At 51.0% G+C, this 21,733-nt stretch overlaps 1 protein-coding gene across 5 annotated transcripts in view; it reads left to right on the top strand.

Annotated features, from left to right (window-relative positions):
- The window catches only part of Dync2i1 (dynein 2 intermediate chain 1), an 81,089-nt gene extending 60,733 nt beyond the window's left edge, over nt 1-20,356 (top strand). For 3 of the 5 annotated variants that reach the window (XM_076859334.2, XM_076859339.2, XM_076859332.2), the window contains 9 exons: nt 275-437; nt 4,611-4,724; nt 4,815-4,876; nt 5,396-5,447; nt 7,492-7,552; nt 10,405-10,504; nt 10,691-10,822; nt 12,608-12,831; nt 17,222-18,045. In XM_076859334.2, the coding sequence (XP_076715449.2) occupies nt 275-437; nt 4,611-4,724; nt 4,815-4,876; nt 5,396-5,447; nt 7,492-7,552; nt 10,405-10,504; nt 10,691-10,822; nt 12,608-12,831; nt 17,222-17,420 (1,107 nt within the window). In that variant the 3' untranslated portion in view covers nt 17,421-18,045. Of the gene's footprint in view, nt 1-274; nt 438-4,610; nt 4,725-4,814; nt 4,877-5,395; nt 5,448-7,491; nt 7,553-10,404; nt 10,505-10,690; nt 10,823-12,607; nt 12,832-17,221; nt 18,046-19,903; nt 20,158-20,309 lie in introns of those variants that run through there. The other 2 variants (XR_013091693.2, XM_076859336.2) reach the window with 2 other exon arrangements.
- Nucleotides 20,357-21,733: the final 1,377 nt, after the last annotated feature.

The raw sequence follows: 21,733 nt of genomic DNA, 5'->3' as shown, positions 1-21,733 counted from the left end.
AGAAGAAGTGACAGTCAAGCACCTCTCATGTGGCTATCATGTGGTCCCAAAAGTCCTACTGGGGCACTTTGTCCCTACTGTCCATTTGAGGAAACCAAGCATTTTATCTATGTGCAGAGGTCTGTGTTCACTAGGTCCTTCAGCTTCTCAGACACAGCCACCTGGGACGTCCCTCTGGGTCAAGTGAGCAGGCGCCAGTGTGGGACGAGCAGACCCGACTGCCGTGGGCCAGTCCCCTGCTGCCCAGGCCTCAGCCCCCCTGTTTTCCTTTCAGGTCACGTGTTGCTGCTTTAGCCCTCTGAAGGCATTTCTGCTGTTTGCTGGAACAGCACATGGCTCAGTGGTGGTGTGGGACCTCAGAGAAGACTCCAGGATTCACCATTACGTTGAGCTGAGTGACTGCTGCTGGACCTTCAGGACGGCCACGTTTTCCACCGGTCAGTGTCATGTTGCCAAGCTGGTGTCTCTGGAAAGCCACGCCAGAGCTGAGACTGAAGTTTTAAATTGATTGGCATTTATTCATTCAGATTATCCAGAAGCTGGGATCCAATCCATGGGCAAGGGAGGCATTTGATAAGTAGAAAAAAATATTTACTCAAGTAATCCTGATGCAGCAGCCAAGAATGATGGGAATCTTCCTTCATATTAAGTTTGTGGATTCCCTAAAATCCTCAACAAGATGGTTTGTGGTTTTAGATTAGCTGAGGGTTCGATGGTGTGTGTGTGCCTGTGGCATGGTGGTCAGTGCTGGCGGTGGGGAGGTGAAGGTAGTCTCCCCCTGGGGATGACAGGCCAGAGCGGCCACCCTCCCAGGACGCCAATCTCCTGTCACCCACCCTGCCACCACCACAGCACTCTCCCCAGGCCCCTTGTGTCTACCTGCTCATTTAGTTGTCATGACAGCTGTGTCCCTGCTGCCCCGGAAGGTGACTGTGTGGGAGGCCACACTGACTACATGGGCAGGCTGCCCCAGACTGCTGTCTGATCCAGTGCCACAGTGCCTCCCAGGAGGGGCCGGAGCCCTGCTGCCATGGCTCAGCCCCCGGCCCTCAACTCACTCCTGCTGGTCTCTCTTCACATTCAGAACCCTGCTGTGGTCCTCCCGGCCACGGATTTTGTTCTGTCCTGGCTCTGGGTTGTCCAGATGTCAAAGCACTGGACTTGTGCAGTAGCTGTGTGTTGAGACTCCTGTGCTGCTGCGTGTTGCAGAAGCTCACTGCGTTGCTGAAGGTGTCCCTTGTGCAGATGCTCCCCTGGAGCCACTCTGGACTTGTGGTTGATTCCAGTTGTTGGTGATTGTGAATAAGTGTGCCAGGAGCCTATCCGAGAGTGTTAGCCATTTTGCATTGCCACAGGGTGTGAGAGTTTCAGGCACTCTGCATCCTCACCAGCACCTCACGGGAACTTTTTGGGCGGCTTTCTGATAAACATGTCTCATGGTGATGTTCCCTTCCTTAATGGCTGGTGACGCCGAGCACACGTTTATTCATCATCCCTAAGTCTGCCTGGGTGACATCTGTTGAAGGTTTTTACTTTTTTTTTTTATTGGGTTGTTTCCTTATTAAGGTTTTTCTTTTTCTTTTGTCCTGGAGATTAAACCCGGGGCCTTGCACAAGCTAAGCAAGTACTTGACCACTGAGCTGAATCCCAGACCTTCATGTCTGAGCGTCTTCGTGTATTCTGGGTATAACTGGCAGGTTTTGTAAATACCTTCTCTCAATCTGGTTACCTTTTCTCATAACATTGTCTTAGAAGGACAGAAAACATTTTAGATTTGATGAAATTCAATCACCAATCTTTTATGATTTCATGTCTGGTGTCACGTCTAAGCAGTTTTTGCTTAACTGCTTTGCCAACAGTGTCCCCTGTTTTCTTCTTGAAGTTGTGTGATCCTAGATTTTATAGTTAAGTCTGTGCTCCACTTCTGCTAATTTGGGGCATGGTGAGGGGTGTTAGTTGGGGTCTGCTTTTCTGCATATAAGAAGTCTTTATTGGATAGGACCACGGTCGACATTCCCTCCCTCAGCAACCAGCACTCCTGGGCCACCACATCCTCCCCAGAGACTGGATCCTGGTGTCCTGCCAGGGGCACAGTGGCGCCCCTCGTGATGCATGGTGGGAGCCCTTTCCAGACGTTTCATGACACCCATGCATCCTATTTGGGGAGGTGTCTGTTGAGGTCTTTTGTCCATTTTTTTTATTAGATTTAAAAATTTTTTTTCATTTATTCTAATCAGTTATACATGACAGCAAAATGTTCTTTGATTCATTGTACACAAATGGAGCACAATTTTTTACTTCTGGTTGTACACGAAGTAGGGTCCCATCATTTGTGTGATCATATATGTACCTAGAGTAATTATGTCCATCTCTCCTATCCCCATGCCCCCTCTCCTCCTCTCTCTCTCCCCTTTGCTCGATCCAAAGTTCTTCCAGTCATCCCATGTCCTCCCCATAGCATCTACTTATCAGAGAAAACATTTGTCCTTTGGTTTTTTGGGATTGGCTTACTTCGCTTAGCATGATATTCTCTAACTCCATCCATTTACCTGCAAATGCCATAATTTTAGACTCTTTTATTGGTGAGTAATATTCCATTATGTATATATACCACAGTTTCTTTATCCACTCATCTATTGAAGGGCATCTAGGTTGGTTCCACAATTTGGCTATTGTGAATTTTGCTGCTATGAACATTGATGTGGCTGCATCACTGTAGTATGCTGTTTTTAAGTCTTTTGGGTATAGACCAAGGAGTGGGATAGCTGGGTCAAATGGTGGTTCCATTCCCAGTTTTCCAAGGAATCTCCATACTGCTTTCCAGATTGGCTGCACCAGTTTGCAGTCCCACCTCAATGTATGAGTGTGCATTTCCCCCACAACCACATCAATACTTATTGTTGCTTGTATTCTTGATAACTGCTATTTTGACTGGAGAGAGATGAAATCTTATAGCAGTTTTAATTTGCATTTCTCTAATTACTAGAGATGGTGAACATTTTTTAAAATATTTGATTGATTTTTATATCATCTTCTGAGAAGTGTCTGTTCAGCTCCTTAGCCCACTTATTGATTGGGTTGTTTGTATTTTTGGTGTTAAGTTTTTTGAGTTCTTATATATCCTGTAGATTAGTGCTCTTACATGCGTGTGGCAACAATTTGCTCCCACAATATAAGCTCTCTGTTCACCTGATTGATTGTTTCCTTTGCTGAGAAGCTTTTTAGTTTGAATCCATCCCATTTATTGATTCTTGATTTTATATCTTGTGCTTTAGGAGTCTTGTTAAAGATGTTGGGGCCTAATCTGACATGGTAAAGATTTGGACCTACTTTTTCTTGAGATGTAGGGTCTCTGGTCTAATTCCCAGGTCCTTGATCCACTTTGAGTTGAGTTTTGCGCATGGTGAGAGATAGGGGTTTAATTTCAATTTGCTGCATATGGATTTCCAGTTTTCCCAGCACCATTTTTCGAAGAGGCTGTCTTTTCTCCAATGTATGTTTTGGCACCTTTGTCTAGTATGAGAGAACTGTATTTATGTGGGTTGTTCTCTGTTCTGTACCATTGGTCAGGTATGTGTTTTGCAGATATTTTTCTCCATTTTGAGATTCATTTTCTTTCTCTTGACTAAGTAGCACTTTAAAAATTCTCATTTCCTAAATGCCTCCCGTGACATTTTAATCCACATATATGCTGCCTTTCTGTTTATGTGCCATGTGTATCTGTGCTTGTGCAAAAGCAATGGGGAGATACTGCTGCTTTTGAGAGTGGTTTAATTTATAGGTACTTTGTGGGTTTTGATGGCATTTATATATACACATATATATGCACATATGTGTATGTGGGACCATGGATGAATAGATATGTATGTATTTTAGACAGGGAAAAGAACACATAAAGTTTATCTACATGCCTCAGGCAAGGGAGTTATTAGGCTCCAAAATAAATCTTTTATAACTGCATTTTCTAACTCTTGGTATTAATAACAAACCTTTGAATCTAGCACTATTTTCAAAACACTAAATCTCTGACCCATATGTAGTCCCTCAGTCTTGGTGGGGTTGGTCCTCAGGTGTTCATGCCTCTTACACGAGGCCCCATGTGTTTGTGTATACCTGTGCACACGGCCCCTGGACTGATACCATCCCTCGTGACTTGTGTACGTAAGATAGTGCAAATACGTGACTAGCTGCTGTGCCCTGTGGGAGTCCTGGTAAGAAGGGCCCCTGTGGTCACTATGGTAAGGTTTCCCCCAGAGGATTTTCAGTCTGCATTGGTTGAATGCATGGGTGAGGGACCCCTGGGTTCAGAGGGCCACTGAATACAAGATGATTGTTCCATTTTATGTGCCATCTAACTATTGTCAGTAAAACCTGTGAAGTCTTAAAGGAGCTCTTGGCAGTGAGGACTTGTCGTCCTCCTCAGGTGTTTCTAGAATCGTGTCTGTTTCCTAATGATGCTGCTTGGTCTGTCCTGGCCTCTGGCTTTCCTTGGGGGCCTGCGGCAAGAGCTGGGTGTTTCAGACCCAGAAGCACCTCCATCGTTGTCCTGTTTGACCTTCTTGTGTTTCTGCCATTTGATGCCGGCGCACGGCACTGCGGGTTCATTCCAGACGGAGTCCTTACCTCAGTGAGCCACCGAAGCCCTCTGCAGGCCCTGGAGGCCGTCTCCTCATCCGTCTGCCGGAAGCAGAGCTTGGTGCTCTCGCCCTTCTCTACCCAGGAAGGTTCGTGACGCCCCTCAGCCCGCGAGAGCAGGGACCCACGGGCTGCCTGGGTTAAAGCTGCTGCTTTCTTTCTGTCTCTGGCTTCCTTAGAAACGTCGGGTTTGTCGTTCCACGTGGCCTCCCTGGATGACAGTGGGATTCTCAATATGTGGGTGAGTTGCTGGCCCAAGGCCATGCCCACTGGCCAAATGGAATGGCTGCAGTAGAGAAAACACCTGGGTTGAGGGCATGGGCCGGGAAAGAGAGGACACAATGCAGGGGGGGAAGCAGGAGTGACCTGGGTTTGTAGTTGTGTGGGGAGGGGACACAGGATCTTATACCCAGCAAGTCTAGGGCCTGGCTGGCCACTTGGTAGCCGCTCCTGCAGGCCTGTGCGAACATGGAATGAGAGCTGTAGGAGGGCGTCCAGGCCAGAGGGTGACATCAGGACTCATCCTGTAGGCCATGGGGCCTGCTGAGCAAGTCCCTGAGGGAGGAGAGTGTAGCGACCAGAAGGACGGTGCCCCTGGCATTAAGGTGTCAGTATGTCGGTCCTGGAGCTGACTGCCAGCCTGTTTTCTGGGGCAGTTATATTTTTAGGACCCTGTGCTATCTTAATTAGAGCCATATTTTGCTTTGATTGTTTCCTAATTGTAAAATATGTCATCTTCATTTTCATTATTTTATTTTAGGTGGTTGTTGAATTACCAAAGGCGGATATGGCAGGCTCGATAAGTGACTTAGGTAACTATTAAATTAAAAAATTAACTTTAGTCAGTATTTGCTGAAACAATTAGAAATCAAACATATCTCTACCTGCTTTGAAAATGTGTAATTAGCTACCTGAAAAATGAAGTTGTAGATTGTGCACCTTACCAGCTGTGGAGTGGCACCTCATAGCACTGATCAAATGCTTTCTCCTGTAGCTTGGTCAGTCCTGCCTGCAGCTGCCTATCGCTCTGCTCTGTTGGGTCAGTCGAGGACCTCTGTGTTCTGCGTTCAGGTGTTGGGAAGGGCAGCAGAGTTCAGACGGCCTCAGCTGGGAGCAGATGTGCCATCCATTGCCCGAGCCCTTGCCCACTTTGGGCTCTTCCTGAACAGTGTGGCCCTCCTGGACGCCTCAGGGCGTGGGGCAGAAGTGATGGGGGACAGTTGGCAGTTTTGATGCTTTGTGGTGTGGTTCTAGATGCCAAGAGGGCTCAGAGGTCACAGAACACTTGGGTCCTGTGGTACGCTGTGGCACGCTGTGGCCTAGCTGGACTGCCTCAGCCTCTAGCCGCTCCCCTTTCAGTGACATAGCCTCCCTTGTTTGTGTTGGGCTGTGTCCCTGGGTGGCTTTGGGAAGCAGTAGGAGTGATCTGGACTTTGTTCCTGCTCTTCAGAGTGAGGGAGGAGCTCTTGGCCTCACGGAGCAGATGTGGCTGCCCCTACCAGACGATGCCCTGCACCGTGGGGTTTCTGGGGGAACAAGACCGCATTGCTTGCTGTGCGCCATCCCCCTGTGCTGACCTGTCTGGGTTCTGGTCTGTCAGGTTGCGCTCAGAACACAGGCGCCCTGTGCCTCCTCTGCGGTGCTCCTCGCCGTCAGCCCTCGTCCCTCCTCGTCCCTCCTGCTCAGCGTACCTTGCTGTTGTCCCTGCTGGGCTGACCTGCCTTTGGCCTGCTCTCCCAAGCACGAGGACCCTGTGGCTTGAGCCTGTTGAGGCAGGCCTTGCTGCTGATGGCCCTGTGACAGCACTGCCCGCAGACACAGGCAGCTGGGAATAGCATTAGTTTGCCTAAAGATATTTTGAGGCACATATGAAATGTCATGCAGGGGTAGAGGCATGTGCCTGTGATGTGAAACACACCCTTCATGTGTTCTACCTCTGCAGATCCCCAGCTGCCTCACCACTTTGCCCTCAGGAGGGGGGTGCTGCCTGGCAGCAGAGAGCGCAGGGTGCCAAGCTGTCCTGAGGCCTCCCACTGTGGCCTGTTGTGGACTGAAGCCATGTCTTTCTTTTATTCCTTTCTGAAATGTACTCTGCAGGTCCAGTCCCAGGTGCCAGGGAAACGGTGGGGAGGAGATTTGGGCTGTAGATAAGGACTGGGGTGTAATGCTAGGACACGGAGCTACCTGGACAAGGCTGGGTCAGAGAGGTGTCTCTGGAGAAGCGTGAGCCAGGACTCATGGGCATGCCTGCTGCAGAGGTGCCAGGCAGTTAGACCACATGATGGCAAAGTGCCAGGGCCCTGGCCACCTCACAGCGTCTTCATTTAGTTGCTTCCAAGTCCTAGGCGATATCCTACTCAGAATCACAGGGGTCTCTGTTCCTCTCGTGCAGTAATTTTAAAAAGGGAGGATAGTGTTGGCAGTAGCAAGGAGGCTAAGCTAGCTCATGTCTGAGGGTCAGTGTGGTGGCTGTGTGCACTTTGGAAAATGAGGGGAGGGAAAGAAAGATGGGGTCGGCCCTGGGAGTCCTAATGCTTGTTGTTTAAGGAGAGAAGTTAGGAAACTGAGGAGCAGTGAGGGAGGCTGGAGGAGCTGGAGACCCCCAGTTCCGTCAGTAAGTTCTGAACGGCCCTGGGGGACTTTGCAGACTGGGCTTGCTGCTGTGGGCTGAAGGGTGCTGCCCCTGCTCTTGCTGCACCTGAAGGCAGAAGGCTCCAGGGTCAGAGTCCCCTGTGATCCTCAGCAGGGCACGCGCACCTCACCTGTCGTTTGCATTGTGGCACTGTTTGAGATGACCTTCAGGCAGTGAGCGTGGCTCCAGGTTACGAGGTGCACCCGTTCTGCCCGTCTTTTCAGGTCTCATCCCTGGAGGGAGGATCAAGCTGGTGCACAGTGCCACGCTGCAGGTGGGCGACAGGTGAGACCGTGTGGCTTCACGCGAGGCACCCCATCTCAGGAGACTCTCCTGCAGAGAGGAAGGGCATCGGATGTTGCATGTGCAGCAAATGCCTTGCTGGATTTTGTAGTGAAAGCATATTTTCTTACACTCTGTTTTTGTGTAGAATTTTTTACTGTTTTTGCTTATGAAAGTAGTTAATTTATTAGTTACAAATCAATGTAATAAATATAACTTCCATGTATAGAGCTAATGTTTTTTTGATCAAAAATGTTTTCTGTCATATAATTTGATGCTACTTCACTGTTTTTCATCTCTTCTAAGGCAGCCCTGAAGTTTAACTTAGATGAAGTTTCAGAAACCAGAAACAGTGATGGAAAGTGTTATTTAGAGACATACATTTCTACTTTCAGTCACATAACTTAACATGACATACACTTCTTAGTGAATGCACAGCTATTATTGATGGTACTTACATGTTCCATGTTGGTTGACTTCTCATGACTCAGGCCTAACTTTCAACATGCGAAAACCCTTGGAAAATCTTTGAGCCTTTGAGCACTCTTCACCTCACAGAACAGCTTTGGGTTGTCTTAATGAACTCCTACATGCTTAGCAGTTTTAAATCAACCTCAGTTGATTTAAGCGCAGTTATGAAGGTGAATGACTTAGTTTGTAAAGTCATCAGATGCACTGCAGAGCCAGACGTCATGGTCTCCGGCAGTCCCAGACCCGCAGTCAGAGCGGTGCCCTTGCTGGTCTTCTTTTAACCACTTCTTTCTCTGTGTGGCCCTTCTCACTTCATGCTATGCATGGCATTTATTTTGACTATAAATTTCTCTAAGACTTTATGTGCTCTTTGGAGGAAAGTAGCTAATGTATCTGATGCCCTGACCCACCACTCTTAGCAATGCCTTCTGGAGGTCCATGGGAAATAGTGGGGTCAGGAGTGGGACCTGCTGCAAGGAGGAACCCTGACATGGAGCCTCCCTGGCCCAGGGCACTGAGCCCAGCAGCCTTCTAGAACCAAAAGAGGTGTCGCTGGGAGCATTGTCTCCGTGGTTGAAGTAGCTTCTGCAACCATCTGCCCTCAGCACCCCTGCAAGCCTGCCACTGAAGAGGGTATCTGGGAGCCGTTGCTCGTCCTCCATGGTCATAACAGAGCAGGAAGTGTCCTTCAGCATGAGCAGCATGCGGAGTGCACAGGAGGGGACCTGGGAAGCTAGAGTGAATGTGGCTTTGTGGAGGGTGATGACTGAGCTTGACCTTTGAAGAATGGAAGTTGGTGTGTTCTGGCTCCAGAGAATAGTCATGGGAGGCCCAGAGATACGAGGATGCTTGGTGTGTTCAGAGCTGCCAGTGGATCTGATGTGGAGGGAGGAGAGGAGTCAGTGGCCCCTAGAGCATCTGCTTGCTCTGCTAGCAGGTTTAGGCGATAGGACACCACAGGGCTGGCAGAGCTTCCTTGTCATTTAGGGTGATCAACCTGGCAACATTTTTAGTTTGTAACAGAGGAAGGGAGAGTAGAATTGGGGAGATCAGGTAGGAGGCCCCTTAGAGGCTGAGGAAGGCAGAACTAAAGACCTGGGACTCACTGACGGTGCTCAGGAGGGAAGAGCCTCGCGTGGCCCGCCTTCCTAAGGAGGGTTGGTTGTAGGGTGTGCTCCGAAGATGGCAACAGGAGGAGGAAGGGGTCTGTGGGCAGGGTGGGGTGCAGGGTAGGCAGTCTGAGCTGTGGAGTGTAGGGGGCCCAGAGGCAATGAGTACCACAGCAGGAGGCCCGAGGTGGTGTCAGCCACAGGGCTGACATCTGTGGTCCTCCATGATGTGTGAGGAGGAGCCGGAAAGGATCTGAGAGAAATCCAGACTCCTCACTTCTGACCAGGGCAGCAGCTGTGCATTAAGGGAAGAACTCAACAAAACATCATGATTTTTAAAAAAGAGGGCTGGAGTTGGGGCTCAGTGGCAGAGCACTTGCCTAGCGCATGTGAGGCCCTGAGTTCAATCCTCAGCACCACATAAATAATAATAAAAATAAATAGATAAAATAAAGATGTTTAAAAAAATGAAATAAAGACATCGTGTCTATTTACAACTTAAACAATCAAATGGAGGGAGAACCTCGGGATGCAAGGACAGGAGGGGCATAGTGTAGTAGCCTTTTGAGCTGACGTGTGACAAGCCCGAGTCCCATTGCCAGGCTGAGCTGTCTTGGGCCTTCACTGTGCACTTTGGGCTCCAGCCTCAGGCAAGACCAGGGCTGTCTTGGGCTTGCCTGGGTTGGGAGCCAGACTGGAACCTCTTTATGGCAACCTGCAACTCAGTGCCCCTTCAGTGTGACAGGAACGTAGAAAGCTTCACTGCAGCTGAGGGAAGGCAGGAGCTTGGAAGAACTGAGACTCCATCCTGGGTGTGGGCATGAGGACCTCAAGGTGAGAAGTGACTGTCAGAGACGTAGGCACGACTGCCTGGGGAAGGGCTGCTTTTACAAACTCAGCTGTATGCCAAAGATGAGCTCACAATCAAAAATGAAAGAACTATAGGCATGAGGAAGTAGTCCACACAGTGCAGCACACAGAATTGACGGACCACCCAAAACCTTTAGAAATGAAACTGTTGTTCCTGTACTTTACATGACACGTGGTTAAGCAGCATATTAGATATAGCTGAAGAAAAAATTGAACAAGATGATGGATCTCAAGAAATCACCAAGTGTACGCGAACAGGAAGCCGAGGGGGCGAGACCACCGAGGAGGTGTGGCCTGGCCGGCTCACGTCAGGCAGTGTGCCGTCATGCTAGGGGAGTGTCGAGATTGTCAGTTATCCTTACGGCTCCAAAACACACCATCTTAATGTCCACTTTCTTTCCCCAGCCTTTCCCATCAAGGGATTGAATTCTGGGGGCCCACACAAACACTGAGTGTCAGATTTCTGCCTTCAGATCCTAATCACTTTATTGTTGGCACAGATGTGGTGAGTAGTATTTTACATTTCATTCTACCACTCATCCCTCGCTCCCAAAGTTTCATAGTATATAGTTTATTTGAGATTAACTCACTGTTTGCTTTTATTATAATGTGGAATAATTTTTTCAAGCATATTGACTTTACCCAACCTTATACCTAAGTTTTCCTTGGCCACTCTTTATCTTATTACTAGGGTCTTATAAGCCACGGCACAAGACAAGACTTGAGAGTATCTCCCAAACTATTCCGACCTCAGCAATGTGGTATAAGACCCGTAAAAGTCAATGTGATTGATTTTTCACCATTTGGAGAAACAGTATTCTTGGTAAGAAAGTCTGTTTTTATTTATTCATTTATTAAAATATTATTTTAGTTGTAGATGGACCTGATACCCTTATTTATTTATTTATTTATTTATGTGGTGCTGGGGATCATACTCAGGGCTTCACACATGCGAGGCAAGCGCTCGACCCCCGAGCCACAACCCCAACACAAGGAAGTCTCTTTTTATAGCACTTTTTTCCTTTTTAAAAACTTTTTAGTTATAGCTGGATGCGATACCCTTTTCTTATTTATTTATTTTTATGTGGTGTTGGAGATCAAACCCAGTGCCTTAGGTGTGCTAGGCAAGAGCTCTACCACTGAGCTACAGCCCCAGCCCAGCCTCAGGCAAGACCCAGGGATGCCTTGGGCTTGCCTGAGTTGGGAGCCAGACCTGGAACCTCTTTTTTTTCCAGTGGTATTATTTACCTGTTGGGAAAACTCGAAAGGTCATCCTTCATTGGGCTATAAATTAATTATGTGTTAGGTGTCAGTGATATAAAGTAGAAAAATAGGATATTAATAACAAATTAAAATAAATTAGGTCAAAATCTGACTCTCTTAAGAAATACTATGTTCAATTGCAAACTATTTAGAGTTTCACAGAATGCAAGCCCCTGCCAGCTCTCCATGTCACAGTCCTGACAGCCTACCTGTTCTTTCTACCCGTTCTTGTTAGATGGCACCATCCCTCCCAGGGCTCGCTGCTGTGCCCCGTCAACCCCATGGTCCCCACCTCGCCTGGGAAGGTCCACACCTCTTGGTGCCCTTGTGCAGAGTACTGTGTACAGACCCCAGCAGCCACCTGGGGTGCAGCTGCTCAGCCCCAGCCGACAGCCCTCCAGCCTCGGTAAAGGAGCCTGCTGTGTGGCTCCTGAGTCAGGAAGAAGGGATGTGGGCTCAGCAGCTGCTCAGGCCTCCCCTCCCTCTCCTTCCTCCCCCTCCCCCTCCCCTCCCTCCTTCCTTCCTCCCTCCCTCCTCCCTCCTCCCTCCCCTCCCTCCCCCTCCTTCCCCCTCCCTCCCCCTCCCTCCTCCTCCCCTTCCCTCCCCCTCCCTCCTTCCCCTCCCCCTCCCTCCTCCCCCTCCTCCCTCCTCCCCCTCCTCCCCCTTCCCTCCCCCTCCCCCTCCCTCCTCTCCCTCCTCCCTCCTTCCCCTCCCTCTCCTTCCTCCCCCTCCCCTCCCTTCTCCTCCTTCTCCTTCCCTTCCTCCTCCTCCTCCTCCTCCTCCTCCCCTCCCCCCCTCCCCTCCCCCTCCTGTGGACCTGTGCTGCTTATTTGGAATATAGGTTTTTAAGTTTGTTTGTTTATATTTAATTTTAGAACTCTACTCCCATTCTTGTTGCTTTTCTTTTCTTTCTCTTTTTTTTCTTTCTTTTACAGTATGTGAAGTATTAAATAGAGTAAAAAGTAATCAATCTTCTTCTTATAGTTATAAATTTGGTCTTTCATTAAACCAGTTTCTTTTATAGGAATTTCGATCCGGGGGGGGAATATGTAACCATGTTATTGATGTGGTCATATGTCATTTTTGAAAAAGCGAGTTATTTACTTCCACAAAGCCAAACATATCAGCTTATGCTTGAACCAGTGCCTGTTTGTGCCTTGCTGGATTGCCCTGGCGGGAGGGTGCAGACTCCAGGCAGGCACTCACCTGCGTGATGCGTGAGGGCTGAGCAGCTGTGAAACACAAAGTCAACTGCTCTGTGCTGCGTGACCTGAGGGACATCAGTGCTTGGGAGGCTCCCTGGCCCTGGGGTTGGTTAAAAGTTGACACTGCCTTCCTGTCGCAGGCCGGCTGCTCGGATGGCAGCATCAGGCTGCACCAGCTCACCTCTGCGCAGCCGCTGCTGCAGTGGGACCACAGCACGGGGGGCCGTGCCATCAGGGCACTGCAGTGGTCCCCAACGAGGCCCGCCGTGTTCCTGGTGCAGGATGACGCATCGAGGATTTACGTGTGGGACCTTCTGCAGAGTGACCTGGGCCCTGTGGCCACACAGCTCGTCTCCCCAGACAGGTGAGTGCAAAGCCCAGGAGCCGCCGCACCTCCCCCCCCCCCCCCCCCCCCGCCTTTCTGCTTATTTAACTTATTTACACAGGATTGCCACACTTTAAAGGGTGTGACCGACTATAATGATGTATTTATAACTTAAAATACATTTCATATATGTAGAATACGTAGTCTCTTAGAGCACTTTCAGGTTCACTGCAAGCCTGCCGGGAAGGCACAGTCCCCTTGCCTCAGGTTCAGCCTGCGTTCTCTGTTAGCCAGTGTCTTGGAGCAGCTGCCCAGGCGGTCATCACACAGTCAGCGCAGGTCGTCTGTTGGTTGGAAGACTCAGAGGGCAGTGTTGTCTGTCATTATCCCTCCAGAAGGGAAAGAAGCAGCTTTCTGTGAGCTTCTGAGCTAGTGAGCCATCTTACGAATTCAGGACGCCTGTGAGTGTTGCTGCATGGCCCCCACCCCCAGTCACGCTCTGATCAGACCCTCCGGGTCCTGTGTCCCGCTGGCCCGGGTGGAATCTATTTAGTGTGAATTTAAGATGTGCATTGTTAGTGATACTACTTTATTTATTTATTTTTTAATATCTCTGTATTTTTTTAGTTGTAGTTGGACGCGATACCTTTATTTTATTTATTTTTATGTGGTGCTGAGGATCGAACTCAGGGCCTCACATGTGCTAGGCAAGTGCTCTGCCACTGAGCCAAAACCCCAGCCCAGATACTACTTTTAAATAATTATTTGCCGTTGTTTTGTCTGTTTCAAAGCTTTCATTGCCAAGGGTTCTCTCTTGTGTTGAGAGCCACAACCAAGTCAAGATGGCACCTGGCATTTTGCCAGAAGAAATGGTTGCGAAGTAGCGCCAGCGAGCCATTAAGATGATGATAATTGAGTTAAACTGTGTATAGTCATTAAGATAATGACTGATTGCTGTAACTGGACAATGCTGGATTGGGGCAAGCTGTGTATTCAGTTGTGTATATAAATCTCAGCTACTAAAATAAGGCGGCTCCTGCTACTTCGGGTGCCCACTACTTTTGAGTTCTCGCGGAGTTCCCGTGGAGTTCTAGAGAGTTCCCGTTGGGTTCGGGCAATAAAGTAGTTCCTGTCTGAACCTACAAGTGGCTCGTGACCCCGGTTATTTGTGCCCAGCCAGACTGTGGCACTCTTGACCTCAGTTTGTCTTTTCACCTGCGTTTTTTTCTTGAGATTCTACCTTTCTTTTCAGTAATTTCTCTGTGATGGTCTGTGAGAACTGGGAGGAAGTACCACTGCTCTTTTGTAAAGGAATGAAGAAGATAAAAATGGTTAGAAGGAGATGACCGTTTGATAGAAGGTTAGGGGTATGCTGATAAGATCTGAAAAAATTCAAAAAATTATATTTTCTTAGTTCACTTGCTAGGTATGTTGACATTATTCTAATTATTAAAAATTTGTCAGGTACCGGTGGGTGGTGCGCCTGTGGTTTCAACACTTGGAGGCCGAGGCAGGAGGATTGCTTGAGCCCAGGAGTTGGAGGCCAGCTGGGCAATGTAGTCCCCATCTCAAAAACAAAAAGCAGAAACAAAAAAGCACATCAAAAATTGGGACTGTGATTGACATATGAGTGCATAATGCTTCCTTGGTTTGTTACTCCAGGAAGTCCGCCAGTCACTTTTAATAAGCAGATACAGTATTTATTGGGCACCGACTATGTACCCAGTGCTGCTGTAGCGTAAAGCAGATTAGGAGTGGCTTTCCTCTGGTGGCAGGACACACAGCGGACGAGGAGTGAGGAGGCTGGGTGTGTAGGAACAGAGGCCAGGGAGGGTGAGGAGCCCTGTGAGAAGGGAGGCCTGGGAGGCCAGGGAGGACGAGGAGCCGCGTGGGCATACCTCCTCCTTGGCCTCTGTTCCCACATAGCGCCTGGTCCTCCCTGACCATTCTGAGAAGGCACTTCCATGGGGCTGGTCAGGGACGCTCTCCTGGCATCCCCCTGGCCACGCAGGATGGTGTGCCTCGGGGCACTGGTACCGTCTCTGGCTGTGAGCCTAGTGACACTCTGGGAGGCCTCTGCACACCGTCCAGGGGGTGCTGGCCTGCCCGGGCTTTTAGAGCATCTGCCCGAGGGTCTCACAGGAAAGAGCTGCCTGCTGGGATGCATTTCCTCACTTTGCTTACAGCAGAACCTTCTGGAATGGTACAGAACATCCTTTTCCATGGGCTCCTGTTTGAATGTCTGGCAGCAGCTTTCAAGTTAAAGAAGTGATACTTGTGCTGAATTGTCTTCCTTCAGCTGTGAAGGACTCAGCAGGAGGAACCGAGCAGCTCTTACAGGGAAGGCACTGGGTCGGGTCCGTGGAGTGCCGGACACTTCAGCCTCCTGTTTCCTGTAGCCCAGGAGCAGCTGGGCAGCCCATGCCTGGAGGTCGGGCAGCTCCCGGATCCCCTGGCCAGCCCCAGCCCTGGAGCTGGTGGTGCTCTGTGGGGCGCCGAGGGCTAGACTCAGACTTTGGTCCTGGTTTTCTGTCTTCTGCTCTGCTCTGTCCAGCTTGCACATCCGAAGGCCTCTGAGCACATGATCGGTGATGGTGCTGACCTGGGCTGACGCATGTGTCTTAAACGTCATGGGTGTGCTCCCAGTGCCGGCCTTGAACCCAGAGCTCTGCCTCTGAGCTACAGCTCTCGCCCTTCTGAATTTACTTGGAGACAGTCTCACCAGTCCGCCTTGATGGTCCTTGAACTGGTGATCCTCCTGACTCAGCCTCTCAGAATTGGGATTACAGGCGTGTGCCACTGCACCCAGCCCTAAGTGGCTTTTAAAGAGCACCTGGAAATAGTTCATCCATGGACCACATTGTGTTGACCCTACAGTCCTGATGTCAGGGAGCCTCTGTGAAGGCTCCCACGCGGTCAGTTAGGTTTCCCTGGGTTTCTGGTGAGTTGATGGGCAGTGGTGTGGAAGTGTCGGGCGTCAGTGAGAGCTCCGGCCACTTTACTTTCCATGGTCTGCTCCTTTTCAGGCGTAGTTTCCTGACCCCCAAAAGCTATGGGTTTGCCTCGGGGGCCGGCAGTAGGTAGGGAGTGACACTAAGAGGGCCACCCTCAGGCCATGGCTCCACGGGCACAGGAGTCCTGGTGTGGCTCTGCTGTGCCTTGGTGGCGTGAGCCTGGGTGTTGGGTGTGTCTGGAGTGCAGCTCAAGGGTATGTCAGTAGCAGGCAGAGCTGGTGGGCCACCATACAGGACTGCCTGCCCCAGCTGCTGGCTCCGTCTGACTGCAGTGAGGCATCGGTCCTGTCCTGCCGCCAGTCACGGATCCCATGTGTGTGGTCTGCACCACGCAGAGCCGGCATAGCCGCCCAGATCCCTGCTCAGTAAGACAGGGAAGGTGCGCCAGGCCCCTGCTGGGTGGGATGTGGCTCTGTCCTGGGTGCCTTGGCTGTGACAGACAAGCCATGGATGCTGTGGGACTCCTGGTCCAGTTGAGGACCGTGAGCAGATTCCCTCTGAGAGTGGCCGGCACCCAGCCAGGTCCCATGGATGAAGAGGGGTGAAGTAGACAGAAGTGGGTCGAGAGAGTCCCCCAGAGGCACTGGGAGAGCGTGAGTCCAGCCAGTCCCGGGGCAGCAGAGACCCAGGGAGGCCATGTAGGAAGGACTGGGCACCTTCCCACTGGTGACCGGGAGGAGTTTAAGTGGAAATGAGGCAGCGCCCAAGTTGTGAGAGTCTCTGTCAGCTACAGGGAGAAGATGAGATTTGAGATGGGCCGATCAAAAAACTGGTCAGCAGAGAGGAGGGCATGACCTTTGCATGGGGACCGTGTGGAGGAGGGACATGCAAGAGCAGGATCAGGCCCAGGTTTCCCACGCGGGCATCTGCTGGTGGAGGGAATTGCTGTTTGCCTGGAGGACAGAGCTGAACCCCAGGCTGCGGGGCTCGGGGAAGCCGTCTGGCTGCAGGTGCAGATTTGTGAGCTTTGACATTTAACTAGTTGAGAATGAGGTGCTAGGGACCCCCAAACTGGGACTCCCACATGTCTACAAAAGAGCAAACCCATATGGGGGATTGCATCCTGTCAGCTCTGCCCATCTGCCCTCCCGCGCTGGGCCCCATGCTGGCCTCCTGCCAGAGCCTCTGCCTGGGCAGCTTGGAGCCCCTGCTTGGGGCACTTGCCCCAGGAAGCGCTTCCCAGCTCCCAGGTGTGCCCACAGCCAAGCCCCGTGCAGCTCTTTCTCAAAGGGTGAGTCATGCCTGTGTGGCAGGGGTGGGCCCACGGGGCGGGCTAGCTTCCCACAGCTGTCCCTGGTCTGGCTTCTCGTTCTGACGGTGGACGCTGTAGAAGGTGGCCACTGTGGAGACCCCGTGATCACTGCAGGCCCGTGGTGTACACCAGCTTCCCTGCTCATGTCCCCTCTCACCCGCAGGGTGGTGACCATGACCGTCATGGGGGAGCCAGAGAAGGCCAGTGGCAGCTTCCAGGCCCTGGTGCTTGCCAGAGCCTCGGGCAAGGTCGACATCCAGTACCTGAAGAGGCAGTGGACGTCCCCAGAGGCAGAGGAGTCCAGCCGGCTGCGCCTGCTCCTGCAGGGGGCCCCGTGGAAGGAAGGTGGCCTATCTGCCTGAGGGCGCTGTCCAGGGCGCTCCCGCCAGACCCGTGTTGAGGACCCATGACCCAACACTGACCCTTTGACACGGGTTCACTTGTGTTTATGTGCGTAGAACAAGCGTATCCGTACATGATCTGTTTTACAGAGTGTTATTTCTGTATTCCCATTACATAAGTCACTATTTTGGAAGAGAAACAAATGAACATTTTATTGTGCACTAAACTTCAAAGGAAATATCGAGTTAAGTCCAATATGCTCTTTTCTGAGAGTATTTCTTGTTATTTTTAGAATAACTGTAAAATATTATCACATTTATCACTAGATCTTAAACAGTCTACCATGAAAATTTATTTTAATGGACTATTTTCTTAGTTGTGCATAAAGTGATAAACACACGTCTAAATTAAAAGGAACGTCTTTGCTGAGATGGCCTCTCTGGCTGACTTCCTGCAGCTTCTCTGGGCAGTGTCACTTGGCCTGATTTGTATGTCACCTGCAGAGCTGCATCGTGCCTTGGTATTAGAGTGGTCTTTGTGGAGAAGCAGCATGGGTGAGCCCTCTGGGCCAGGTGCCCCTGGCGTGAGGTGGATGTGTGGGCCTGTGTCCTGGCGTGGGGTGGACGTGCTGTGGAGGGCTGAGGCAGCAGGCTGCCCTCTGCTCTGAGGCCTGCTGGGTGCTGGGAGCAGGTTTCAGCCTCAGATTCCGACTTGCCGGACATGAGGGCCAGCGCCTCGCGCTTCCTCTGCAGACCTCTTTTGCTTTGGGAAGAACTGGGCACTCCCCACCGAGGCAAGGCCGTCCTACTCTCCTCCACGTGGCTCTTGCCACATGGGAGGTGTTTGCCTGGGCTTAGGCCTTTGGATTGATCAGTGAGTCCGCTCATGGAAGCACAGGTGTTTTGTGGTGCTTCTGAGTCAGGTGCCCAGTCTCGGGTCCTGAGAATCACCTCTAGTGCCAAGCCACATGCTCCGTCGTGTCCTTTGCTTCAAGGAAGTCAAGAACGGAGACCTCCTGACTTGCCAATGGGTTCCTTGGTTCTTCCTGAAGCCTTTCTAGGGCCCTGGCTTACCTGCTGAGGAGCCCAGGTGGACTTCACATCCCACGTGGCCATGCTGGGCAGCGGAGGCACGTGCAGGAGGCCTGCGGTTGGTTTCCTGAGTGCTCTCTTGCTAGGGGCAACTGGGAAGACCACCTTTGAGACTGCAGACATTTTGTGGCCTATGGCCACATGTGGGCATGCAGACAGCATTGCTGGCCCCTGATGGGGCGTCGCCCATCCCTGGCTCCCCCTCAGAGCCATGTGACAATGCTTTGTGAGCCGTCCAGGAATGCAGAGGCCCAAGCAGCTCGTCCCCAGCCACCTCTGCAGGAGGACAGCCCACAGTGTCTGTCCTCCACACCCCCATCTCAGAATAGGGCCTCTCGGCTCGGACAGGTGGCAGTGCTAGTGGCACCTCTGGGCCACCCCCAGAAAGAAGGTGGCTTGACACAGGTGTGGCGCAGCCCCAGCTAGTGAAAACAGCAGGTATTCCACAGCAGCCAACACAGGCCTCGGCCTCCCCGGAGCTGCCCTCTAGCAAGCGGTGTGCTGGGTGGGTCTCTGCAGAGCACCCCCAGGAGTCTCCTGGCTTCTAGTGCTGAGCCCACAGGAGCCATGCATTTCCCTCCAGGGCAGATGTGGTCGTCTGACTCTCCTCTCAGCTTCCTAGGCGTCTTAGATGTCTAAGCTTACTTAGACTCCACCTTTCTTTCTAGAGGACTCAACCCGCTCTCCCTCTCCTCACTGGCCCCAGGGCCTGTGCTGGGCCTGCAGCAGGTGCTGGATGGAGACACTTGAGCCTTTGTTCACACAGAGCTCATCCCCTTGATGCCGAGGCTGTGTGTGGCGCTGCGGATTGAACCCAGAGTCTTGTGCATGGGAGCCCTTTTTATAATGGGGACAGGGTCCTGCTAAGTTCTCAGGCTGGCCTTGATTGCTGTCCTGCCTCAGCCTCCTGCATGGATTTTGGTCCTGGAACCAGACACTGGTTTCCCTCAGTGCTCTTCTGTCCCCTCCCCAGATCCCTGTTTGTGAAGTTGCACTTGATCTAACCTGGATTTAAGAGGGTGACTAACTGATTTTACCTGGTCAGGTGTATGTTTGTTGTCCAAATACACTCCGAGACCAATAAATGATGATTACGGAAATGGTTATTAAACCTAACTTGTGGGAACCTGCAGAAACACATGGAAGAGGGTTAGCAACATACTATTCCTTCTAAATTTCCATCAAAATGCTCAGGAATATGCAAATAGGGGTCAAATTCTAAGACCAAAGACCAGTCCACAGTGCAGAAGTGATCTCTCCTAAGCAGAAGATGGACGTACTGGTTGGAGAGTCTACACCTGGAGGTGGAGCGGCCCGTGGCCCCGGTTCTCTCCTGCTGTCTCCTGATTGGTGTGTTGGGATATCTGAGGGACTGTCAGGCAGAAGACCCACGTGGCTCCCATCTGTGCTAGGAAAGCATCTACCTGGGTGGGAGGAGGCATGGACCTGCTGCCGGGTCTGAGAGGTGGCTCCTGAGGACAAGCTGACCACACAGACCCTGGAAGGAGCAGCCTGAAGCCACAGCAGGGGAGCAGAAGAGGTGAGTGGCCCTGCAGGAGAGGAGAGTGGTGGGTCACAGAGCCTGGGAGAAATGACAAAGTAAGAATACAGGGGCTTCCCAGAAGCCAGGGGTGGTTTCCTTCTTCTCCCCTGTATCTGTCTCCAGGTGTCTCCTTGGTGGCGGCTTGGGTTCCCAGCAAGTGGTGGGCCATGGTCTTCCCTCCAGGAGGACCCTGCTGGCCAGCTGGAAGAAACCGCAGCCCAGGTCCTGCCCAGCCCATGTGAATGTCGGGTGCAGTGCTTGAAAGCCAGCCACAGGGGGGCAGCCACTGCTAGGGCGCCAGAGCCGTCACCACCAAGCCCACGAGGAGCTCACCCGGCTGGGGCAGAGGTTCAAACCACGCCTGCCTGCAGGAAGCTCTTCCAAGAGGGTCGTTTTAAAAATGCACCCATGATCAGTCTTGGTTCCAGGGGATGAGGGCTCCACGTTTTTTAAAAACATTTATTTTCAAGTTTTAGATGGACATAATATCCTTATTTTACATTTACGTGGTGCTGAGGATGGAACCCAGTCCCCGTGCATGCTAGGGAGCGCTCTACCACTGAGCCACCACCCCAGCCCCCTCCACATTTGAGCTCTTATTTTTTTAAGGATTTATTTTTGATGGGTATGACGTGAAATACCTGAAAATGCCCAGTGCTTGGTAGGCCCCTCTCAGGGGAGCCCCACACCACAGAGCTGGGTTTGGGGGTCAGCTCGTGCTCTGGACAAAGCTGTAGGGGTCCTGCGGACCACAGATGCTGTGGTCCACCTGATGGGTGGTCACTGTGGCCATACGGAGTGCAGACACCCTAGCCCGGGGCTGTGGGAGGCCTCTGGCTTCTGTGGCTTCCCTACACAGCGAGTGGGCATGGCACAGTCTGAGAACCAGACTCCTAGGGTTTCACCTTCGTCACTCAGGAGAATGGCCCTGAGTGAACGGTCCTTTCTCTGACGGCGATCGGCCATTTTGTTCCTATCTGAGGAGATTTTTGCTTTTATGTTTTTTAAAAACCATCCATCTCTAAGGACCTGAATCTGAGAGGGTGTCACAAGGGGGCAAAATTGCGAGGGGAGAAATAAAGAATGTCCACATGCTTCTGCCCCTTTCAATGCTTTATTCACTCAAATCACTCAATACAATTTCACTCTATAGGTTCTTTTTTTAAAATAACTTATTTATTTATGTATTTATTTATTATTTGTATGTGGTGCTGAGGATCAAACCCAGGGCCTTACACGTGTGAGGCGAGCGTTCTACCACTGAACCACAACCCAGCCCCACTCTGTAGGTTCTTTATTATTATTATCATTTTTTTTAGGTGGACACAATATCTTTATTTTACATTTATGTGGTGTTGAGAATCGAACCCAGTGCCTCACGCATGCTAGGTGAGCACGCTACCACTTGAGCCACAGCGTAGAGTCCCCTCATAGGTTAATCAAGAAAATGACACTCCTTAATGCTGGGCTGCAGTAGACATGATCAATTCCCAGCAAGCAATTCTAGATGAATTAATTCACTGCAAACACACTTGATCATGACAGGCTAATGACAGCCATTCCCTCTGCAGGCTAAGTTCAAAAGTCTCCAGCCTTAGGCTTTAGGTCCAGCAGATGCCCACCCACTCAGACTGCGGTGACCAGGTCTGGAAGCAAGGCAGGCTTTTCCTGGCGTGGAGTGGACGACCCGTTGAGGAGA

Source organism: Callospermophilus lateralis, chromosome 1, assembly GCF_048772815.1.
Source record: "Callospermophilus lateralis isolate mCalLat2 chromosome 1, mCalLat2.hap1, whole genome shotgun sequence".
NCBI classification, from domain to species: domain Eukaryota; kingdom Metazoa; phylum Chordata; class Mammalia; order Rodentia; family Sciuridae; genus Callospermophilus; species Callospermophilus lateralis.
This window is presented reverse-complemented; position numbering and strand designations above follow the sequence as displayed.